The 24717-nt window shown below is 38.7% G+C and overlaps 1 protein-coding gene across 1 annotated transcript in view; it reads left to right on the forward strand.

Annotated features, from left to right (window-relative positions):
• The window catches only part of GEN1 (GEN1 Holliday junction 5' flap endonuclease), a 32930-nt gene extending 19777 nt beyond the window's left edge, over positions 1-13153 (forward strand). The window contains 10 exon segments of the mRNA XM_049784861.1: positions 67-197; positions 2262-2323; positions 10884-11024; positions 11829-12536; positions 12539-12846; positions 12848-12911; positions 12914-12988; positions 12991-13043; positions 13045-13098; positions 13100-13153. Coding sequence (XP_049640818.1) covers positions 67-197; positions 2262-2323; positions 10884-11024; positions 11829-12536; positions 12539-12846; positions 12848-12911; positions 12914-12988; positions 12991-13043; positions 13045-13098; positions 13100-13153 — 1650 coding nt within the window.
• The last annotated feature ends 11564 nt before the right edge of the window (positions 13154-24717 follow it).

Here is a 24717-nt window from a genome sequence, read left to right on the forward strand (position 1 = left end):
CTTCTGAAGAAAAAAATATTACTTTGTCTCTAAGAGATTAAAAAAGTATTTTTATTGTTTATACAGAGATTTACGCTTGAAAAAATGGAGTGGCCCAATTCCTATGCATGTGAAAAGTTGTTAGTACTTTTAACCCACTATGACATGATTGAAAGAAAACTTGGAAGAAAGAACTCAAATCAACTACAGCCAATTCGGTAATATAAAAAAGTATAAAGAAGTTTCTTATTTCCATTTGATCATGTTCTCTTATGGTCTTAAAATACTGTTTTTCACAGTAGAATATATACTTTGTTTTATAAAAACAAAGTCAATTGGAGTATTAAAAACTTATTTATAGCTTATGATTATGATAGCATAGTAAATTCATAGTAAATGTTTTAGCATACTTTTCTGCTTCAAACATTAGTCTTTATAACTAAAATAAATAGGCCAAAATGGAACGAAATTGAAGGATCTGTAGCTGAGAACTAGTCAGTTGCAGTGAAGCTCCTGTATGTTGCAGTGTACTATTCTTGTAACTTTTAGTAGAGAGTTTGGTGAGGGAGTAAGAAGGTGTTAGAAAGATATTCAGGAACTCCAGGTTCAATCTCTAACACTATGGATCCCTAGGATTATGGAGGGAATGGGGAGAGTTTGCAAGGGCCAAAAAGATGGTTACAGTTGGTAAAGCATTTGCTTTACATATTTTATATTTACATATAAATGTAAAGCAAATGCCTTACACAACTGTACCCATCTTTTTTGGTCCTTTTATATATAAAACATATAAATGTAGCTAATGAGGTTTAATTTCTGGCACCATCTATGGTCCCCCAAGCACTACTATGAGTAAACCCTGAGTGCAGTGAGGTGTGGCCCAACTCCCTTTCTTCCATACCCCCCAAAATTTTTTGGAAAGAAGTTACCAAGAAAAGAGCAATAAAAATAACCAACTGATAGCGCCAGGGCCAAAGCAAATAACAAAGTGGGTCAGGTGCATGCTTTTTTCTCAGTCAACCTGGATTCAATCTCCAGCATTCCATATCGTCCCCCAAGCCTGCCAGGAGTAACTTCTGAGCACAGAGCCAGGAGTAATCCCTAAGTGCCACCAGGTAACAATTGGAAAATATTGATATCTTCATAGTGTTATAAATTCATACATGATCATTCAAACTCTGATATTAAATAGTAAAGTAAAACTATCAAGTCAAAAGAAGAAAATGAAGCAAAAGAAAAATTTTAGCAACTTGAAGATTAACGAATTAGTCTAACTATCATTAATCATAGCTAAATTAGACTAATCTATTAAAATTTCACTCACATTGCAATGAGTAAAAAAGTCAATATTTTGCTAATGGCACTTGCAGAATAAAACAAAGTCTGAAAGTGAAGAAATTAAATGATTTGATGATAAATATTTACCAAAGCAATGTAGCAAAAGTAAAGAAACTTTAAACAATAAAGTTTAAAACAAAAATATGTAGGAGCTTGAGAGTACAATAGTTAAATCACTTTCTTGCATGCAGTTGTCTTGTCCCCAGTTTAGTTCCTGCCACCACATATGGTTTGTGAGAAGTGCCATGAGTGATACCTGAAACAGATCTAGGAATTAGTTCTGATAACTGCCAGATGGAGCCCTTAAAACATTAAATAATTAGGGGCCAGAGAGATAGCATGGAGGTAAGGTATTTGCCTTTCATACAGAAGGTCATCAGTTTGAGTCCTGGCGTCCCATATGGTCCCCCAAGCCTGCCAGGAGCGATTTCTGAGCATGAAGCCAGGAGTAACCCCCCCCCAAAATATAAATCATTAAATAAATAGCTAAACAAAACTATGAAAAGAAAAATACTAAATGAAGGCACTTCTGTGAATATAAGAAGCTGACAACTTAAAAAAAAAAAGCTGACAACTATAATTTCTGTGTAACTAACAAAAAATTTTCTCTTAAATAAACTGTGCAGTGATTTCGTATTTTTATACTATTGTAAAAATAGAATTGAAGTCAATGGAAATTTAATTCTTTTTTTCTTTTTGTTTGATTTTGTTTGGGGTTGTTTGGTTTGGAATACTCCTGGCACTGCACTCAGAGGTTATTCTTGCAGTACTCAAGGGACCATATGGGATGCCGGGAATTGAATTTAGGTCAGCAACATGTACAGCATATGCCCTACCTGCTATGCTTACCCTTTGGTCCAGAAATTTAATTCTTTCGTCTGAAAATTAAGATTTTTTCCAAATAACTCGTCTGTTGGATTTCATTCACTAAATTTGTTTTTCAGGATAATTAAAACCCGAATTAGAAATGGAATCCATTGCTTCGAAGTAGAATGGGAGAAGCCTGGTATGTGTGTATGTATGTATGTAAACTAAATATATCATTTTAAACAAAATGTATAATATTTAACCATATTTAGCAAATATTCTATGGGCATACAAAAGCGTATGTGTTTATATATAAAATAAGAAAAACTTTCTTTGGTGGAGCCAACACACTGAGGTGCTCAGGGCTTACTTTTGGTCTATGTCCAGGGATCACTCCTGACAGATTCAGGGACCATATGAGATGCCAGAGATTGAATCTGGGTTGGTTCCATTCAAGGCAAATATAGTATCTCTATTATTGTAATATTTCTCTGGCTTCTAAAATCTTTTGCACTTTTACAAACAATAGTACAGCAGGTAAGGCCTTACTTGCCTTGCACATGATCTACCTGGGTTCAATCCTGGCATCCCATAGGGTCCACTAGAGTCCCCTAAATACCTCTGGGAATGATTCCTGAGTGTATAGTTCAGTAACTCCTGAAGACTACCAGATGTGACCCTCCCCCCCCCCAAAAAAAAGAGAAATCTTTTATATGCACTGAGGATTAATTTCTTAGTTTAACTGTATCTTGGGCTTTGACTTAGTACAAATAAAAAACTTTAATTTTATTTTAATGTCTTAAATAGCTATTATATAATTAATATTAAAGAAAAGAATATGGAAATAGTTTGATTTCTTTTTCTCAAGAATGTTTCTTTTTTTTTTTATAATTTTTTTTTTATTTAAACACCTTGATTACATACATGATTGTGTTTGGGTTTCAGTCATAAAAGGAACACCACCCATCACCAGTGCAACATTCCCATCACCCAAGTCCCAAATCTCCTCCTCCCCACCCAACCCCCGCCTGTACCCTAAACAGGCTCTACATTTCCCTCATACATTCTCAATATTAGGACAGTTCAAAATGTAGTTATTTCTCTAACTAAACTCATCACTCTTTGTGGTGAGCTTCCTGAGGTGAGCTGGAACTTCCAGCTCTTTTCTCTTTTGTGTCTGAAAATTATTATTACCAGGGTGTCTTTCATTTTTCTTAAAACCCATAGATGAGTGAGACCATTCTGCGTTTTTCTCTCTCTCTCTGACTTATTTCACTCAGCATAATAGATTCCATGTACATCCATGTATAGGAAAATTTCATGACTTCATCTCTCCTGACAGCTGCATAATATTCCATTGTGTATATGTACCACAGTTTCTTTAGCCATTTGTCTGTTGAAGGGCATCTTGGTTGTTTCCAGAGTCTTGCTATGGTAAATAGAGCTGCAATGAATATAGGTGTAAGGAAGGGGTTTTTGTATTGTATTTTTGTGTTCCTAGGGTATATTCCTAGGAGTGGTATAGCTGGATCGTATGGGAGCTCGATTTCCAGTTTTTGGAGGAATCTCCATATCGCTTTCCATAAAGGTTGAACTAGACAGCATTCCCACCAGCAGTGGATAAGAGTTCCTTTCTCTCCACATCCCCGCCAACACTGTTTATTCTCATTCTTTGTGATGTGTGCCATTCTCTGGGGTGTGAGGTGGTATCTCATCGTTGTTTTGATTTGCATCTCCCTGATGATTAGTGATGTGGAACATTTTTTCATGTGTCTTTTGGCCATGTGTATTTCTTCTTTGTCAAAGTGTCTGTTCATTTCTTCTCCCCATTTTTTGATGGGGTTAGATGTTTTTTTCTTGTAAAGTTCTGTCAGTGCCTTGTATATTTTGGAGATTAGCCCTTTATCTGATGGGTATTGGGTGAATAGTTTCTCCCACTCAGTGGGTGGCTCTTGTATCCTGGGCACTATTTCCTTTGAGGTGCAGAAGCTTTTCAGCTTAATATATTCCCATCTGTTAATCTCTGCTTTCACTTGCTTGGAGAGTGCAGTTTCCTCCTTGAAGATGCCTGTAATGTCCTGGAGTGTTTTGCCTATGTGCTGTTCTATATATCTTATGGTTTTGGGGCTGATATCGAGGTCTTTAATCCATTTGGATTTTACCTTTGTACATGATGTTAGCTGGGGGTCTAAGTTTAATTTTTTGCAAGTGGCTATCCAATTGTGCCAACACCACTTGTTGAAGAGGCTTTCCCTGCTCCATTTAGGATTTCCTGCTCCTTTATCAAAAATTAGATGGTTGTATCTCTGGGGAACATTTTCTGAGTATTCAAGCCTATTCCACTGATCTGAGGACCTATCCTTATTCCAATACCATGCTGTTTTGATAACTGTTGCTTTGTAGTACAGTTTAAAGTTGGGAAAAGTAATTCCTCCCATATTCTTTTTCCCAATGATTGCTTTAGCTATTCGAGGGTGTTTATTGTTCCAAATGAATTTCAAAAGTGTCTGATCCACTTCTTTGAAGAATGTCATGGGTATCTTTAGAGGGATGGCATTAAATCTGTATAATGCCTTGGGGAGTATTGACATTTTGATGATGTTAATCCTGCCAATCCATGAGCAGGGTATGCATTTCCATTTCCGTGTGTCCTCTCTTATTTCTTGGAGCAGAGTTTTATAGTTTTCTTTGTATAGGTCCTTCACATATTTAGTCAAGTTGATTCCAAGATATTTGAGTTTGTGTGGCACTATTGTGAATGGGGTTGTTTTCTTAATGTCCATTTCATCCTTATTACTATTGGTATATAGAAAGGCCATTGATTTTTGTGTGTTAATTTTGTAGCCTGCCACCTTGCTATATGAGTCTATTGTTTCTAGAAGCTTTTTGATAGAGTCTTTAGGGTTTTCTAAATAGAGTATCATGTCATCTGCAAACAGTGAGAGCTTGACTTCTTCCTTTCCTATCTGGATTCCCTTGATATCCTTTTCTTGCCTAATCGCTATAGCAAGTACATCCAATGCTATATTGAATAGGAGTGGTGAGAGAGGACAGCCTTGTCTTGTGCCAGAATTTAGAGGGAAGGCTTTCAGTTTTTCTCCATTGAGGATAATATTTGCCACTGGCTTGTGGTAGATGGCCTTCACTATATTGAGAAAGGTTCCCTCCATTCCCATCTTGCTGAGAGTTTTGATCAAGAATGGGTGTTGGACCTTATCAAATGCTTTCTCTGCATCTATTGATATGATCATGTGGTTTTTATTTTTCTTGTTATTGATGTTGTGTATTATGTTGATAGATTTACGGATGTTAAACCAGCCTTGCATTCCTGGGATGAAACCTACTTGATCGTAGTGGATGATCTTCTTAACGAGGCATTGAATCCTATTTGCCAGGATTTTGTTGAGGATCTTTGCATCTGCATTCATCAGTGATATTGGTCTGTAATTTTCTTTTTTGGTAGCGTCTCTGTCTGGTTTAGGTATCAAGGTGATGTTGGCTTCATAAAAGCTATTTGGAAGTGTTTCTGTTTGTTCAATTTCATGAAAGAGTCTTGCCAAGATTGGCAGTAGTTCCTCTTGGAAAGTTTGATAGAATTCATTAGTGAATCCATCTGGACCTGGGCTTTTGTTTTTCGGCAGACATTTGATTACTGTTTTAATTTCATCAATGGTGATGGGGGTGTTTAGATATGCTACATCCTCTTCCTTCAACCGTGGAAGATTATAAGAGTCCAAGAATTTATCCATTTCTTCCAGGTTCTCATTTTTAGTGGCGTAGAGTTTTTCAAAGTAGTTTCTGATTACCCTTTGAATCTCTGTCATATCAGTAGTGATCTCTCCTTTTTCATTCCTGATACGAGTTATCAAGTTTCTCTCTCTCTTTCTTTGTTAGGTTTGCCAGTGGTCTATCAATCTTGTTTATTTTTTCAAAGAACCAACTCTGCTTTCGTTGATCTTTCGGATTGTTTTTTGAGTTTCCACTTCGTTGATTTCTGCTCTCAGCTTTGTTATTTCCTTCTGTCTTCCTATTCTTGGGTCCTTTTGTTGAGCATTTTCTAGTTCTATTAGCTGTGTCATTAAGCTACTCAGGTAAGCTCCTTCTTCCTTCCTGATGTGTGCTTGCAAAGCTATAAATTTTCCTCTCAGTACTGCTTTTGCTGTGTCCCATAAGTTCTGAGAGTTTGTGTCTTTATTGTCATTTGTTTCCAGGAACCTTTTTATTTCCTCCTTGATTTCATCTCGGACCCACTGGTTATTGAGCATGAGGCTGTTTAACTTCCAGGTGTTAAAGTGTTTCTTCTGAGTCCCTTTGGAGTTCACAAATAATTTCAGAGCCTTGTGGTCAGCGAAGGTAGTCTGCAAAATTTCTATCCTCTTGATCTTATGGAGGTATGTTTTATGTGCCAGCATGTAGTCTATCCTGGAGAATGTCCCATGTACATTGGAGAAGAATGTGTATCCAGGTTTCTGGGGATGGAGTGTCCTATATATATCCACTAGGCCTCTTTCTTCCATTTCTCTCCTCAGGTCTAGTATATTCTTGTTGGGTTTCAGTCTGGTTGACCTGTCCAGTGTTGACAAAGCCGTGTTAAGGTCCCCCACAATTATTGTGTTGTTGTTGATATTATTTTTCAGATTTGTCAACAGTTGTATTAAATATTTTGCTGGCCCCTCATTCGGTGCATATATGTTTAGGAGAGTGAATTCTTCCTGCTCTACGTACCCCTTGATTAATATAAAATGTCCGTCTTTGTCCCTTACAACCTTCCTGAGTATAAAGTTTGCATTATCTGATATTAGTATGGCCACTCCAGCTTTTTTATGGGTGTTGTTTGCTTGGATAACTTTTCTCCAGCCTTTTATTTTGAGTCTATGTTTGTTCTGACTATTCAGGTGTTTCTTGTAGGCAGCAGAAGGTTGGATTGAGTTTTTTGATCCATTTAGCCACTCTGTGTCTCTTAACTGGTGCATTTAGTCCATTGACATTGAGAGAAAGAATTGTCCTGGGATTTAACGCCATCTTTATTTCAAAATTTGGTGTGTCTTTTGGGTAGTCTTGTCTTAGATTAGGTCTTTCAGTTTTTCTCTTAAGACTGGTTTTGTGTCTGTGAAGTTTCTGAGCTGTTTTTTGTCTGTGAAACCATGTATTCTTCCATCAAACCGGAAAGTGAGTTTTGCTGGGTATAGTATTCTGGGTGAAGCATTCATTTCATTCAGTCTTGTCACAATATCCCACCACTGCTTTCTGGCATTGAGTGTTTCTGGTGACAGGTCTGCTGTAAATCTCAGGGAAGCGTGCTTGAACATGATTTCCCCTTTTGATCTTGCTGTTTTCAGAATTCTGTCTCTATCTGTGGGATTTGTCATTGTGACTAGGATGTGTCTTGGGGTGGTTTTTCTGGGGTCTCTTTTGGTTGGTACTCTTCGGGCATGCAGGATTTGATCACATATATTCTTTAGCTCTGGAAGTTTCTCTTTAATGATGTTCTTGACTATTGATTCTTCCTGGAAATTTTCTTCCTGGGTCTCTGGGACTCCAATGATTCTTAAGTTGTTTCTGTTGATCTTATCATAGACTTCTATTTTCGTCTGTTCCCATTCTTTGACTAATTTTTCCATTGTCTGCTCATTTGCTTTAAGTTTTTTGTCCAATCTCTCCTGCTGTATGGAATTGTTATGTATCTCATCTTCCACAGCACCAAGTCTATTCTCAGCTTCTGATACCCTGTCCCAGAGCTTATCCATTTTGTCATTCACTTCGTTTACTGACTTTTTCAGTCCTGTTAGTTGGCATGTTATTTCAGTTTGGAGTTTTGTCATTTCTGCCTTCATATTTTCTTGGTTCTTATTAGTGTTTTGTTCAACTCGATCCATGGTTTCTTGGAGTCTGTTGAGCACCTTCCATATTGCTAGTCTAAAGTCCTTATCTGAGAGGTTGATTAGTTGTTCAGTCATTATCTGGTCCTCAGAATTGTCATCTTCATTCTCTATGTCTGATACTGGCCTGCGTTGTTTCCCCATTGTCACACTTGTATTGTGGGTTTTTCTACGTGTTGTGGTGGTATTCATTGTCTATATGATGTAGGCAGCACACTCCTCTGGCTCCTTCCTTTCTGGATGGGCTGACTTGCCTCTAAGAGAGGGGAGTTCTCTGTGGATGAAGCCTCACACTGGGTCAAATCTTAGGCCCGAGCATGCAACAGAGAAGACAGTCCAGAGAGAAATGTTTGCTTCTGTTATATAGCACCGTTCTTAGTGTGATTTTTCCTTCTTGTTGCAATGGAATTCTTTCCTTAGAAAGAGTGCACGGCCGCGTAGCGAAGCGGAGCGGCCGTGCTCCTTTGAGCCTCTTTTTGCCCCACTCGCAAGAGTTTCACGCAAGAGGACAGTAGACAGACATAGACAGGTCACACTCACAGTCTTTCACAGTTGAGCCCCACTGGGCCAGTGTACTTTCGCGGATTTTCCCCGCCTGGTGTCACACACAGGGAGCCAGCTCTTGCAAAGCTTAGCCGGTTTTTATGCTCTGAAGTCCCTCCCTGAAAATGGCGTCTGGGCGAGCGAGGTTTCTGGAGGCTCTTTTTGCCCCACTCGCAAGAGTTTCACGCAAGAGGACAGTAGACAGACATAGACAGGTCACACTCACAGTCTTTCACAGTTGAGCCCCACTGGGCCAGTGTACTTTCGCGGATTTTCCCCGCCTGGTGTCACACACAGGGAGCCAGCTCTTGCAAAGCTTAGCCAGTTTTTATGCTCTGAAGTCCCTCACTGAATATGGCGTCTGGGCGAGCGAGGTTTCTGGAGGCTCTTTTTGCCCCACTCGCAAGAGTTTCACGCAAGAGGACAGTAGACAGACATAGACAGGTCACACTCACAGTCTTTCACAGTTGAGCCCCACTGGGCCAGTGTACTTTCGCGGATTTTCCCCGCCTGGTGTCACAGACAGGGAGCCAGCTCTTGCAAAGCTTAGCCGGTTTTTATGCTCTGCTCAAGAATGTTTCTTAAAAAAGTGATCTGATTATTATTTAATTGGTTTTTTAAATAATCTGGATCACTAATTTTGCTAGACAGAATGTCAATGATCTGTGCAGTACCTCCAAAACCAAATGCAAAAAATTCACCTGTCATTTATAAGCTAAAATAATCCTAAATTTATTTGTTTCATTTTGAAATAAGATTGAGTTTATATTTAACGAGTCTGGATTTATATTTGTTCCTTAAAAAATTAACACAGTTAATTTTAAAGAACAAAAATACAAAGAACCAAGCTGGAGAGTTAGTAGTGACTGAGGGAAATAGACTTCTGCCCTCATCTTAAATGCAATAAGAATGGAAGACAAGCAGGAGTTGCCAGGGACAGCTGAGTCCAGGCTACTGAGTTCAGGCTGTAACCATGGTTTGCATTCATGATGTCCTTGAAATGGTCTCTCATTGTAACTGGAATGTACTCCAAATGTGCTCATATCCTTGAGATAGTCTTGACCTTACTTTATAAAGGACATGCTTAAGAATTGCTGCCTCTGTACTCATCCACCAGCTGCCTGCAAATACCCCATCCCCCCTCACAGATACTGTATAAAATGAAACTTATAATCTTATTCCTAGGGCTGAGCACAAGCTTAACTAGGTCTGCCGTGATTAAAAGCCACCTTTCAGTTCTCAGAGAATGTAGCTTGATTTTTCTCTAGCCTATGTCAGTGCTGATATCTGCAACAATAGGTCCTTTGCAGACATGAGTCCCTGTTTCAATTCATGGTATCAACAAGATCTCCACATCTTCAGCACAAACCCCAAGGATCAGGGCTAGGAGTAGTCCCTCAGTACCAGCAAAATGTATGTGTGGGAGGGGTGGGGGGAGACAGAGGAAAAAGACGGTGTCTTTTCAAGAAAGGAAGCACAGAATGCAGTTTGGCAGTGCTTCATTAGATAGCCCGCTTTTATTTTTGTGGGGACTAAGTAAGGCTAGGTTGACAAAAGAACTCTTTAAATAAATTCATCTGTTTTGCATGGTTTCAGTTTTATACTCATCAACTGACATTTTTATGGTTAATTGAAATTTCCAATAGTTTTGCCCTCAAAAAAATAAATATAAGAATCTAAGTCTGTATTTGTGTATCTTATTATAAAGTGCATATATAATCATTTATGTTTATCAGCTATATATGAGTCCACTAAGACCAGATCAAGCAACCTCTGAAATGACTTTCTCGAAGATAGTAATATTTTGATGCCCTTTCAAGTTTGCCCTTTCAGAAGGCCCCCACTGACACAGCTAATGCCAAAGTTTAAAAAGACTGTTTATCGCAGTTTATTTCTGGATTTCTGGACATTTAGTAGTCTAACCTAACTTAATGTCAACTAAGTTTTCTTCCTTAAGCTGCTTCTACCATCTCTGAAACAAGAAATTTAGAGATAGTACAGCGAGTAGGGGGCACATGCCCTGTATGCAGCTGTCCTGGGTTCTAACCCTGGAACCCCATATGGCCCCCCAAGCCCCTTCAGGAGTGATTCCTAGCACAGCTATGTGTGTCACAAAACCAAAAAATTTTCAAGCTGTTCTTTTTAGGTAGAATGAAATCAGTTCTGTAGCTATTGTCAACAGACTATCTAGATATGTTGCAATGCAAGATGGCTATATTCATATGCGCATTGCCTTAGTTTATATACTAATCCTCCAGAATATTTTTTCAATTTATAAGTAATTCAGCCAAGTTTAATCTTCAAGTGTGCCACCAACGCCTATTTTTAATCTTTTAGAACATTATGCTATGGAAGATGAACATGGAGATGTGGTTCTACAAACAATAGAAGAAGAATCATATATTGAAGCAGCTTATCCTGAGATTGCTGCTGTTTACCGGAAACAGAAGTTAGAAATTAAAGGGAAGAAACAAAAAAGTAAGTATTTTGTTTGATTGCTTTGTATGTCACACAGAAGTGTTCTAGAAGAACTCCCTATTCTGTTTGAATCAATCTGTCCACTTTGGCTTAAAGGATACTTGATTTTGTCTGAAAACCTTTAAAAGTTGGGGGCTGGAAGAATAGCATGGAGGTACGGCATTTGCCTTGCATGCAGGATGGTGGTTTGAATCCCAGCATCCTATATGGTTCCCCGAGCCTGCCATGAGCAATTTCTTAGCTTAGAGCCAGGAGTAATCCCTGTGCGCTGCTGGGTGTGACCCAAAAACCAAAAAAAAAAAAAAAAAAAAAAAAAAAGCCTTTAAAAGTGAAAAATCCAAGATTAAGTCATTCTGCTCTATAACTGCTAACTTAACTGAGATAAATAGATAAATCATATCATTCCTTTGGGTGTGGTGAAGCATACCTGGCTGTGCTCAGGTCTTACTCTTGGCTCTGCATTCAGGAATCACTCTTGACGGACTCTGGGGACCATAGAGGATACCAGAGATTAAACCCAGGTCAGGTGCTTGCAAAGGAATCATTACCTGCTGTGCCATGACTCTGGCCCCCATATTAATTATTTATTAAGCAACTGAAATTTATAATGTATTAATTTGTTTCCAAAGAAAAAGTATTTTACTTTGTTTTTCCTTATACTGCATCCAATTTCCAGAAACCCACTGAGATCAGAGAAAAGCCAAATTGTTCATAAGATTTCCAGTCTGAACTCCTTAGTTTATTTGCTTATTCAATTAATAAAACCGAATAGTTATTATTTGTATGCTTCTTTTTTTGTTTCAGGCACGAAAGTTAAGCCTAAGAAAATCAATTTGTTAGAATTAGATGAGATGAATTTCCAATCACACATGACTTCAAAACCCACATGTGAAATCATTTCTAAGCAGAATTGCAAACTCAACTGGGAAATTTCCCCTGATTCTACATCATCTCTGGAATCAGTACCAGCATCATTGAATAATTTAATTTTATCTGAAAATACTTCCTGTTTAAATACACAAGAACAGTTAAAGTCTTCTCTAAAACCTTTGTCTATGCAGCAAATTATAACGGTTGATGAACCTCTAATTTCAGAACCTAATCAGTCTAATACCTTATCACAAGATGCATCACTGTTTACTGATCTACATCTGAGCACCATTGACTGGGAAGGCACTTCTTTCAGTAATTCTCCAGCTCGTCCCCAAAACACTTTATCTCCTGGTTTAAAATCAAAATTTGAAACTCCCATTCCTGCTACCTTTAAAAATATCCAAGAGCAATTGTCATGTCACTCAGAATGGGATACTACCAAGAGTAGTGAAATATTGCATTGGAAACTTCAAAAGACAAATCCCGAAGATCATCTTCTTTCTAGCATTACTGATTTACATCTCCAGGATTTGCAGAATTTGCCTTTAAAAGAACGAATGCATATAAAATTAACACATTCTCAGGATTATGTGCACCCAAATATTGGCCTGAAAATTTTGTCCCCACCTAACATAAAAGAAATTACTTTGCTAGTAACCATTCTGATTGCCCATCAGATATGTCAAAGGCTCCTCTAAGAATTGACTTGCAGAACGAATCTAAAAACTCTAAATTCCTAAAAGGAGATCACTTACTTCAAGGGCACTGTAATGTAAATACTTCTAGGCCTTACTCAGTCAGTAACCAAAAAGTGAAGATCTCCAGTATTGGAGTTGAGCCTCTATATACTTCATTGGATCACAGTGAAAAAAGAGATTGGCAAACCATTGAGAGAACTATACAAAGAAGAGTGTTTTGCCTCGACAGATATTCTTCTGATGAAGAAAGTTTTTCCTGTGTTTGGGGAAGCTAAGCACACCACTCGAAAATCAAAGCAGAGGTCTGAGGAGCAGAACTAAATCAGTGCAAGGAAAGTGATGCCAACAATTTGAGTAACTATGAGATAGACATTAAAGGAACGGAACATTTTATCCAGCATATAAAACAGCTGGAAATGAAGATTGTTCCCCGGATACAGCAAAAAGTTTCTCTGAGTTCCCTACAGTATCATAAGGGAAAAAATGACCCTGGTAATTGTTTGGGATAGTCCTCTTCCTTTGTCTGAGAGATTAAAGCTTAGATTCCAAAACACTTAAAGTGAAATCAGAAATATTTAAGTATTAGTTTATGTATTATTACATAATCAAGTGTGATCAGCAGAAGAAAATTGTCAAGTTGAAGTTTGACTTTTAAAAAATTAATGTTCTAGGGCCCAGAGAAATAGGCACAGCGGTGTTTGCCTTGCAAGCAGCCGATCCAGGACCAAGGGTGGTTGGTTCGAATCCCAGCATACCATATGGTCCCCCCGTGCCTGCCAGGAGCTATTTCTGAGCAGACAGCCGAGGAGTAACCCCTGACCAGTGCCGGGTATGGGCCCAAAAACCAAAAAAAAAAAAAAAAAAAAAATTAATGTTCTATTATACTTTATAAATTGCTTTTACTGTCTTACTCAAACCTAATAAATGTTATCCAAAATTTCAAATAATATGTATCCTTAACATATAATAATTTTGTCTTTTAAAAATTTTAGTAGCCTTACATTTCAAATTCATGTTCTTCTTTGAACATATATATGTCTCACTTGTTTGTTTCTGTTTCTTTCTTTGCTTATTTTCACTCTGGAGAAGACTGTTTTCTCTTTAAATCATTTCCTCACTTTATCTCTTCTCACATCTTTCTAAGCAAGTTTATTTTCAATTAAAACTATCTTGCTTCACAACACCCACACACACATTCTCTTTCTTAGTTTTTCTTTCAATGTAGCTTAAAATGCTAGAGCAGTAGTTGACAGAATAAATGATTCACCTATTTTTCTTAATGATTTCTTTTATAAACCTCTATATTTTAATCTCATAATGTGGTAAGAATTATGATTGAAATGGTTAAACTGAGGAAAGCTGTTCTTTATGCTTGTCCAGAAGTTCACAGATATGCCGAAGTTGAAAAATATTTAGAAAGTAGAATGTATAATCAGAATTAAAAACTTATGTAAGATCACATATTTAATAATAGTATAAAAGACAAATTTTCTGCCTCATTATTGATTTACTTTTCGGTTTTCTTTTTCTTCTATTACCTTTGGGTTTTTTTATTTTTTGGTTTTGGGCCATACCTGGTGATGCTCAAGGGTTACTCCTGGCTATGCATTCAGAAATCGATCCTGGCTTGGGGGACCATATGGGATGCCGAGGATCAAATCAAGGTCCGCCCTGGATCAGCCGTGTGCAAGGCAAATGCCCTACATCTGCACTATTGCTCAAGTCCCTTAGTTTTGATTTTTTTTACCTTTTCAAAAATAATATGTACTATGACATCCAGTGTTGGTTTTTATTTAATTTTAGGCACAAAAAAAGTTACAAAAGTGTTACTCTTGTAGGAACCAATTGGAAATGTCTATAATGTATAGAAATAAAAGGTAGACTTGTAGTTGCCAAGGTTTGTGGACAGCAAGAAGAGGTTGAAGAGGAAGGGAAATGACTTAATTGGATAGGTTTTGTGAAGAATGTATAATAATGAAAGTGTTCTAAAGTTGACTGTAATGATAGCAAAACAGTATACTAGCACCTCTAAATTGTGAGATTTAAACAGGTAAATTTTATAGTTACCGAATAAAGTCACAAAAAGCTGTATTTTTAATCCTACTTTTTTTTTTTTTTTTTTTTTTTGGTTTTAGGGCCATACTCGGCAGTGCTCAGGGATTACTCCTGGCTATCTGCTCAGAAATAGCTCCTGGCAGGCACGGGAGACCATATGGGGCGCCGGGATTCGAACCAACCATCTTAGGTCCTGGATCGGCTGCTTGCAAGTCAAACGCCGCTGTGCTATCTCTCTGGCCCAATCCTACATATTTTTATCTGTCCAAACATATCCTAAAATGTTTGTTGTAGTCAGGGGCCGGCGAGGTGGCACTAGAGATAAGGTGTCTGCCTTGCAAGCGCTAGCCAAGGAAGGACCACGGTTCGATCCCCCGGCATCCCATATGGTCCCCCCAAGCCAGGGGGGAATTTCTGAGCACTTAGCCAGGAGTAACCCCTGAGCATCAAACAGGTGTGGCCCTAAAAACCAAAAAAAAATGTATTCATCTAACCTCACTTCTAGGTATGTATTGCCATCTATATTTTAGAGATTTGAAAAACAAAAGAGAGGGAAGTAATTTCTCCTTGATTATAAATGAAGTAAACCAGTAAACTGGTCTGGTATTTATTTCATGATGCCATTTGTAAACTTAAACTCAAGTTTGAATAATTTTAACTTTTTGTGCTTTGTTCTAAAGTTGTATTTTAAAACTCTAAAATAAATATATTTATAAATATCTTATTTTATCTTTTATTTTATGTAAATGTAGTTTATATAAATTTATATATAAGTATAATTTTTATTTTATTTCATATATAACGTTCTGAAACAAGCTTTTTGATTTAGACAAGTCATGTCTGCAGAACACTGTATATGAGACTGCATAGAAAAGTGTCAGTGATATGGGTGCTATTGCCTGGTACTGAATTTAGGGTCTTAATTCTTCAGTCCCTCTGTCTCCTTTGCTTATTTTTTTAAATATATATTTTATTGGGGCCGGAGAGATAGCATGGAGGTAAGGCGTTTGCCTCTCATGCAAAAGGTCATCGGTTCGAATCCCGGCATCCCATATGGTCCCCCGTGCTCGCCAGGAGCGACTTCTGAGCATGGAGCCAGGAGTAACTCCTGAGCACTGCCGGGTGAGACCCAAAAACCAAAAAAAAAAAAAATATATATATATATTTTATTTAAACACCTTGATTACATACATGATTGTGTTTGGGGTTCAGTCATGTAAAGAACACCACCCATCACCAGTGCAATGTTCCCATCACCAGTGTCCCAAATCTCCCTCCTCCCCACCCGACCCCCACCTGTACTCTAGACAGGCTTTCCATTTCCCTCATACATTCTCATTATTAGGACAATTCAAAATGTAGTTATTTCTCTAACTAAACTCATCACTCTTTGTGGTGAGCTTTCTGAGGTGAGCTGGAACTTCCAGCTCCTTTCACTTTTGTGTCTGAAAATTATTATTGCAAGAATGTCTTTCATTTTTCTTAAAACCCATAGATGAGTGAGACCATTCTCTCTGACTTATTTCACTCAGCATAATAGATTCCGTGTACATCCATGTATAGGAAAATTTCATGAATTCATCTCTCCTGACAGCTGCATAATATTCCATTGTGTATATGTACCACAGTTTCTTTAGCCATTCTCCTTTGCTTATTTTTAAGATGTCATTGTGTTAAGCGTACTGGCTAATAGAAGTCTTTATCTTTTGATCTGACATGGATGAATGGGAGAAGGTCATGCTAAGCTAAAATACGTCAGAGGAAGGACAAATACCAGCTTTTATGGCTCATACAGTATTCATATAAATTAAAACGGGGGTCAGAGTGATAGAATAGTAGGTAGGGCACTTGCCTTGCATTTGGAGTACGACACTTGCCTTATATATGGCTAACCCAAGTTCAAACCTCATGAATCCATATGGTACCCCGAGCATAGCCAGGAGTGATTCCTGAGTACATAGCCAAGAGTAACACCTGAGCACTGCCAGCTGTAACCCAAGGAAAATAAAATAAAGCAAGGGAACGATATCTAATTAAAACTGATTAACCTGACCACAGGACAGGTCGCTACTGATGTTGAGTGGGATTAAAAGGAGAGGGTCCAATCGCACTTTGATGGTGGACATGATGTTTTAACATACCCCTAAAATAGTCTTTCTTTGTAACTAATAAATTTTCAATTGAATCATTGTAAGGTACAAAGTTAAAAAGTTGTTCATGATTAAGTTTTAGTCATACAATGTTTCAACACCCATCCCTTCACCAGTGTACATTTCCCAGTACCAATATCCCCAATTTCCCTCCCCCCACCTTTACCTTTATGGTAGACATTTTTCTTCTCTCTCTTCCTTTTATCCTTTTAGGCACTGGGTTTGCAGTATCCTAAAACAGTCTTTAAGTCTGTTTTATTCTCAATCATTTTTTGGCCATGGCCCCCTTCTGACCTTGTTTCCTTCCTATGGCTCTCCTCTATCATTTGGCCTCTAGTCTCATGGCATGACCCTCTATTTTTTCTACTCCCTTGAACTATCCTAGGGGTGTGTCATAAGGCCAAGGATTGAGAAACTACTGTAAATCACTCATTACCTCAATAAAAATCAAAATGTTTAAATGAAGTGGTGATAGTGGGAAAAAATTAAATTCACTAAAAATGAAAGAAATACATGGTTTTTAATGATGGCTCACTTTCTGAAAATGAAGGGAGGAAATCAACTATGTGTCCCTATGGTACTTGTAGCACTTAGGGAAGAATAGCTTAAATAATATTCCTGAAAGCAGCTTCCTTTCATCTGCAGATTAAGTGGCACCCAGGAAAAGCTTTTATCAGGCTTATCAGGCTCTGCTAACAACTTTCATTATCCTCTGACCAGGACCTGCAAATTGACATACTGCAGAATCAGACCCAGTAACCGTTAAAAAAAAAAAAAAAAAAAAAAAGTACTACTTGTAGAATTGTCAAAATCGATCATTCGTTCAAACTCAAGGCAGATAAATTCAATAGATTGCCTTTTGGATGATAAGGAAGAGGGTTGTGAGTAAAATAGATGAACCTTGTGGGCCAAATGAATAATATTTAATATATTTATGGAAGAATTAGGTTTTTACAAACACCAATCCAGATCCTTAACAGGCAATACGCATTTAAGCTTTCTCAGCATTATTCTATGCCAAGAACCAAAAAGGAAAGTATTGACCTACTAAGTGTCAAAAATCGGTTGTGTATTTAGAATATTTTTGATCAGAGATCTACTGGAAAAATTCTATTGTGCTTGCTTCATCATAATTTCACTTTCTTCCCCTGTTATGTCTTTCAGTTGTGAGTGAACTCTGAAAGGGCTGTCCTTTGAATCGAATCATGAAAATAAGTCACCTTTTTAACATACTTGTGAAAGTAGACTGCAACTCCTTATCTTTGGGTTTTATTTTAAAGCAATATGTTGCAGTAACTATGCCAATGTGCTTATTGCCAAAAATTATTTACTTTTCTGTTAACTGAGAAAGCTGATTACAAATGCCAACTGCCAAAGGCTTATGTTATCCAAACAGACATCTCTTCTCCACTCCTGTGAAGGCCCCATGACTTCACAGCTGGGATAGTTCTATGGTGGTGTAAAATGACTCAGTACAACCAGGTCTACATCCTGTGACACAGACCAAAGGACACTTTCTTTAACCTGAAAGGCAGTACTGCTAGCCCTTGTTCTCAGAGACCAACTACCATGGGCAGCATTCCAGTTCTCCCGTTATCTCTTCTCATAAGAGGCAATGAGTCTTCTTCCTTTCTTTACTCTCAAATATTTTTTGTAAGATAAAAGGCCTTTTGAGATATGTGTTTTGATGTGTAAATTGAGCACTGCTGATTTTGACCTGCTAAAAATGCAGTATGAATCACAAATATGTTTCTTGACCATCTTTGAGAAGATAGTTATCTCTAGTTTATACATGATTAAAAAAAATGAGAAACAAAGCATAGTAGACATTCAAGTTTATTATTCAAAGTCAGTCTCAGAAGAGAAAGTGACAGTGAATATTTTCTATTATATTCACTCACTATTAATTCCTCAAACGTATCACATATATACTGACAAAAACTCTGAAAGGTTTTATCTTCTAGTTACTTATCTATGATGTCAAAAGTTGCAAATAAACTTATCCCAAGTCAAGATATAACACATAGCAGAACCAGTATGTGAAATCACAGCTAGTCTACCCAAAAGCCTAACAAGAATTAAGGGTTTTGTATGCTCCACATTAATCTTAGTTTGTGAAATTTTCAGAGAAACCTCCCCCCCAGCAGAGATAGGCAATGAACTCATGTGATTTTCAGAAAACTGGCCACTAAGTCTGAATTATTCAGAACCCCAGAAAGAAAACCTGCAGTATGAACATTCCAGTTTATAGAAATATCCATGACAATTACTTTAATTTTCAGAACTAAATTATAAATATATAATTGATTTAAAATTTAGAGAGGTATAATGGAGTGAAGTCTGATCTTTTATAGCTATGTAGGTGTCACCCTTAAACCCTCTCAGCACCATCAGAGTGACCCAGGTAATTTCCAATATCGTATCTTCGGACCCTAGCATTGAACGGTTGGCCCTGTTTACCTACTAGGGAATGATCTCTAGATCCATGAGCACTACTTGGGTGACATGCCCCCAGAAATACAAAAGAAAGATTAAAGTCAAGGGGCCAGAGAAACAACAGGGGGTTGCCTTTTATGCAACTAATTCTGGTTTCACACACACACACACATACACACACACACACACACACACACACACACACACACACACCAACAATACATATGGTTCCCTGAGCACTACTAGGAGTAGCATCTGAGGACCAACAGATGTAAAAAAAAAAAAGAAAAAGAAAAAGAAAGAAATATTAAAGGCAACTTATGGAAATTCAGGGAATTCGACATGTGCAAAAAAGATTAAAGTTCAGGGGCAGGCTGGTAGCAAATCTCCCCATTTTGATAGTTTCATCCTTTTCTTTCAAATGTCTACCCACCCAAGTCAGAAATCTTTAAGATGAAAGACTGCAAGTTCTCAGTGGAGTATCAGTTAAGAGTGCCTCCTTTCTAGTGCTCCCTCCTAACTTGAATCACTTTTCTGCCATTGGGGAGACCCAATTATAATTAGCTAAGTAGATTTTTGCATTAATTTTAAAAACAACTCATGAAAGTAAAGCAGCATGTCTCAGTGCCATTAGTATTAAAGTACTGTTGCAAGAACTACTTAGTAAGATCAGCTGCTAATTGATCATTTTGTTTCAAAGCATTCATGCTCTTCACAGTTCACACAGTAGACAGATAAATGTGTGCAAAATCCAAAACACACCACCCTTGGGGGAGTCATGTGGTTTCCTATCAAGCTCAGTCTAAATTACAGAGTCCTTAATAGAATCTGTGAGATCCTCTGTGGCTGATCCCTGTCTTCCTCAGCCTGAATTTCTCCCACCCTAACCTCTTCTCCATTCACTTGGCTCTAGTAAGACCACCTTTCATTTCTTTCAACACCCAAATGCATTTTACATTCTGGTTCTTGACCTAGCTGTTTCTCTTGCCCCGATTTTTTTTTTCTTTTTGGCTTTTGGGCCACACCCGGCAGTGATCAGGGATTACTCCTGGCTATCTGCTCAGAAATAGCTCCTGGCAGGCACAGGGGACCATATGGGACGCCGGGGATTCGAACCTACCACCTTAGGTCCTGGGTCGGCTGCTTGCAAGGCAAACGCCGCTGTGCAATCTCTCCAGCCCCTTGCCCGGATTATTTATAGATCTTTGAACAGTAAATTTCTTTACTGTTTAGCTAATACTTGTGTGGCTATGCTAAATAGTGCCTCTGCCCCTTTCCCTTTGCCTCTGATCTGTGTTACTTCTTCACAGTTTTTTGATTTGCTTGTCTCTCCTATTACAAAAGTAAGGACATGAAAGAAGAAACTTTGCCTTGTTCTCTGTCACATCCCTAGAACTTTCAACTGAGCTTGGAGCACACACTAAATAAACTCATCCTTATTGAATGGAAGAATAGAGACCATGGGTGGAAGAAGTCAACCTTTAATCTGATTTTCTCTGAAGTCAGAGCCCCACTTTGGCCACTAACGTGGTACCATTTTTCATTGCATTTTTCAAGGGGATTCAGTTTGGGGCAAGGTATGCTGCAGACTATACAAAAACAATCTCTGAGCTGTCCTTTCAAGAAGTTTAGAACTAGACCACAAAAGTTGCATGAAACCAAACCAAGATACTCCATGAACTGCCTTTCTTCTCAAGCTCTTCCCAGAGAGGTGATAATGGAAAATTTGGTCCCAACAGGCCCACTAACCAGATATTTGCATTTTAAAGTTTGACAGATATTTATAGGTCTTTTGATCTCCTTTCTCTCCTCGTTACTACCCCACCCCCCCCCAGTCTTGCCTGTCTCCTCTTCCCCATCCCTCAATTCCCGAAATTGTGCCAGGTACAAACTTATTAAAATGGAACTTGCATCCAGTGGTTTTCCAATCTGAACCATGGTGTGGTGTGTCTGCAGTCTGTATCCTCCATATATGCTGTTTGTTCCACACAGCAACTTTACAGCAAAACTCTCCTCAACCCTAAACTGCATTACAAGTTTCATCTATTATTTGCCACTGTGCTTGTTGCTGGATGAGAGATGTGAGATTCAGAGAGGTTAAAGGATGTATTCTAATCACCCAAGAGCAGTGAGAGAGGCTGGAAACTCAGGATTGTTTTTATCTAGACCAGCTCTATCTATGGCCTTTTCCTTCACCAGTTAGACTCCCCCCAATCCCCCACTCCTGCAAGACTGGTTATTGCAGGTTATTGCAGGCAGCTTGGAAAAGATTTTCCAACATTCCAGTTTTTTAGTTGTCTTTTCTTTTTGGCTGGGGTTACACTGCAAATAGCCCAATAAACATCTCAATTTGATTTACTTGAGGCCAAACCTGCAGCTGTCTTTCCCTTTGCTTTTCTTTCTGACTCCAATGTGTCCTTCCCTTCTGATCCTCTTTCACACAGACTGCTATGGCTGGCAGCTGCACAGCTGGCTTTGGAACTATCATCTACAGCACCCAAGCCTGTGCCGGAAAGAACTCTTCCTCCCACCCCTCTCCACCCCCCTTCACACACCCAGAGCCTTTGGAAACAAGCTAACAAGCTCAGAATCTCAGACCATTACATTTTTGCAGCAGGGGAGGAATCCTAAAAACCATCTAGGAAACAGAGGCCCCTGAATGATAGGCATCGGCTTTATTCAAATTGTCAGTGTTAATGATGAAAGATGAAGGAAAGGACCTTCATGTATGAGGTGCTGCATTACATCTTCACTCTAACCCACACAAAGATAATCACTCATTATCTTCGTGTTCTAGAGATCAGAGAGCCCCAGCTCTGAGAAAAATCTAACTCAAGGCTCTACCATGTGTGGGGGATCAGGATCTGAACTTGGATGACTGATTGCAGAGTACAGATCCTTCTGTTTGGTGGGGGCAATGGGGTGTGATAAGACTACAAAGAATTCAGGCGATTGAAATTTGTCCCTGCTCTGTAGAGCAAACAGAATTAAAGACTTTGATCACTGGTAAACTTTTTGAGGTCAAGTTTGCTTTTAAGATCATCTGACATTGAAACCTGAGCAATAGCACAGTGGGTAGGGCACTTGCCTTGCACGCTGATAACCCAGGTTTTTAATTTGACGCTATATATGGTTTTCCAAGGTCATGAGATTAGAGTTAAGAGTAAACCTGAGCACCAAGAGCGGCCCCCTCAATCATCTGGCATTCATCAGTCATTTGAGTTTCATTTGGACTCATCATGCTTCCCCTGAAAAACTGTGATTACTCACCTACCTCCAGCCTCTCCCCTACTTTATGAGTTTGTTACAAATTAGAAAATTCTGCAAGTTTCTTTACTCCTGGAAGATAAATTCTCTGGTCTCCAAGCAGTAACGGGAGAGTCATCCAAGTGCCAAATTAGGAGAAAATCTACTGGTGCTGTGTCCTCCCCTTGAAGTTGAGGGATCAGGATCAAAATTCAAGCTACATCTTTCCCTCCTCCAGTCCCCACCCTGACTCTTATCCTAGGGGAGACTTCTCCTTCACTTTCCACCTCCTATTGCCCTATCAAGACTCTTGGATTGTGCTGAGCTAGGGTGGGGCTTTGAAGGTCAAGCTAAAAAGTGAAACATTCCACTTCCTCTCACCTGATAGATCTCATCCTCAAGGCAGAAAGTATAAAAAAGGGGGCTGGGGTGATAGTACAGTGGTAGGGCATTTGCCTTGCACAACCCAGGACGGACCTGGATTCAATCCTCAGCATCCCTTATGGTTTTCCCAAGCCTATCAAGAGCGATTTCTGAGTGCAGAGCCAAGAGTAACCACTTAGCGCCATTGGGTGTGGTCCCCCCAAAATAAAAAGAAAAGAAGATACAGGGAAGGTTTTTCTCTTAGGGAAACCATTACAAAAGCAGAAAGTTTCTTTTCTTAGCATCCAAGGAATGTCTGTGTGTGAATTGTGTTTGCTGTTCCAAAAGCTCTCCTCTGAATGATTCCCTGAAAGCCACCCAGCGAAGAACACAGTATTCAGAGTAACAGGACTAGGAGATGATATTAGTTCAGTGACTTCAAGGCCTGACCAACCTCAATTTGTCTTTTTCTCTCCTTTTGATATTTTGGTTGAGTTGGGGTAGCCCACATCTGACAGTGCTTAGGGGTAAATCCTGGCTTGGTGTTTGAGGGTCATTTTTTGAATATTCTTGTGGGCCATAGGGAACTATGTGGTATATGGGATACAACTTAGGCTTCTTGCAAAAAAAGCTTGTATTCCAGTAAATCTTTCTTTATGGTCCTTAACCACAGTTCTTCTAAAAGTACAATTCCAAACTGATTTCTACCAAGGCATTTCTCTTGACTACCCATCCATGCTAATCATGGATGCTTCAGAAATGAAATGCATCCACACAAACCCATCAGGAGGATGGCTTACCATTGAAGTGTATTTGAGCCACCTTTGACTTCTCTCCCTAAGGAAACTTCTGTATCTTACAATCAATCATTTTTTTGTGTGTGTGGTTTTTGGGTCACACCCGGCAGTGCTCAGGGGTTATTCCTGGCTCCAGGCTCAGAAATTGCTCCTGGCAGGCATGGGGGATCATATGGGACGCCGGGATTCGAACCGATGACCTCCTGAATGAAAGGCAAATGCCTTACCTCCATGCTATCTCTCTGGCCCCTACAATCAATCATTTTAAACATTTATTTAGTTAGTTAGATTTTGGGGGCCACACCAGGCTGTTCTCAAGGGTTACTTCTGGCTCAGTGCTCAGAAATCTCTCCTGGCAGGCTCGGGGGACCATGTAGAATGCTGGGAATCGAACAGTTCTGTCCCAGGTTAGCCACATGCAAGGTAAATGCCCTACTACTGTGCTATCACTCTAGACCCCCACCCAATCATTTTAGAGCAAACTATTAACCTACTACTGAAAGTTACTCTACTAAAGATTCCTACATGGCATCATTTGCTATCTTGCCGATGATTATATTGTCACTTTTTAAAACACTTTTTATTGCTATCAATTCATCTAATAATCATCAGTCTTTATTGAACTGTGAAAAACCTTTAAAACCATAAAATCCATAGACTGCTGTACCATAACGTATCAAAGAACACCTACAGTTATCATTGAGTGCTGTCTCAGACACTAGGAGTCCATTATTGACCTCTCTTGTAAATATAAAGCACTTTGATTCCTATCTCTATATACAATGGATTTTTGCTAATGATATAGTACTTAGCAAATGTGTGTGCATGTAAAATGAGTGAACTATTTTGGAAGTGGGAGGTTTGTAACAGCAAATTTGGCTCATGTTAGCCTATAATGGAGGCAGCAGCAAGCTAATAAGAATGCTACTGAGGGGTTGGCACAATAGTACAACAATTAGGGTATGAGTTTGGTCTCTGGTATCCTATATGATCACCCAAGCACCACCAGAAGTGATTCCTAAATGCAGAATCAAGAGTAAACCATGAACCTCACCAGATGTGGCCCCAAAACAAA

This window comes from Suncus etruscus, chromosome 12 (assembly GCF_024139225.1).
Source record: "Suncus etruscus isolate mSunEtr1 chromosome 12, mSunEtr1.pri.cur, whole genome shotgun sequence".
Lineage (NCBI taxonomy): Eukaryota > Metazoa > Chordata > Mammalia > Eulipotyphla > Soricidae > Suncus > Suncus etruscus.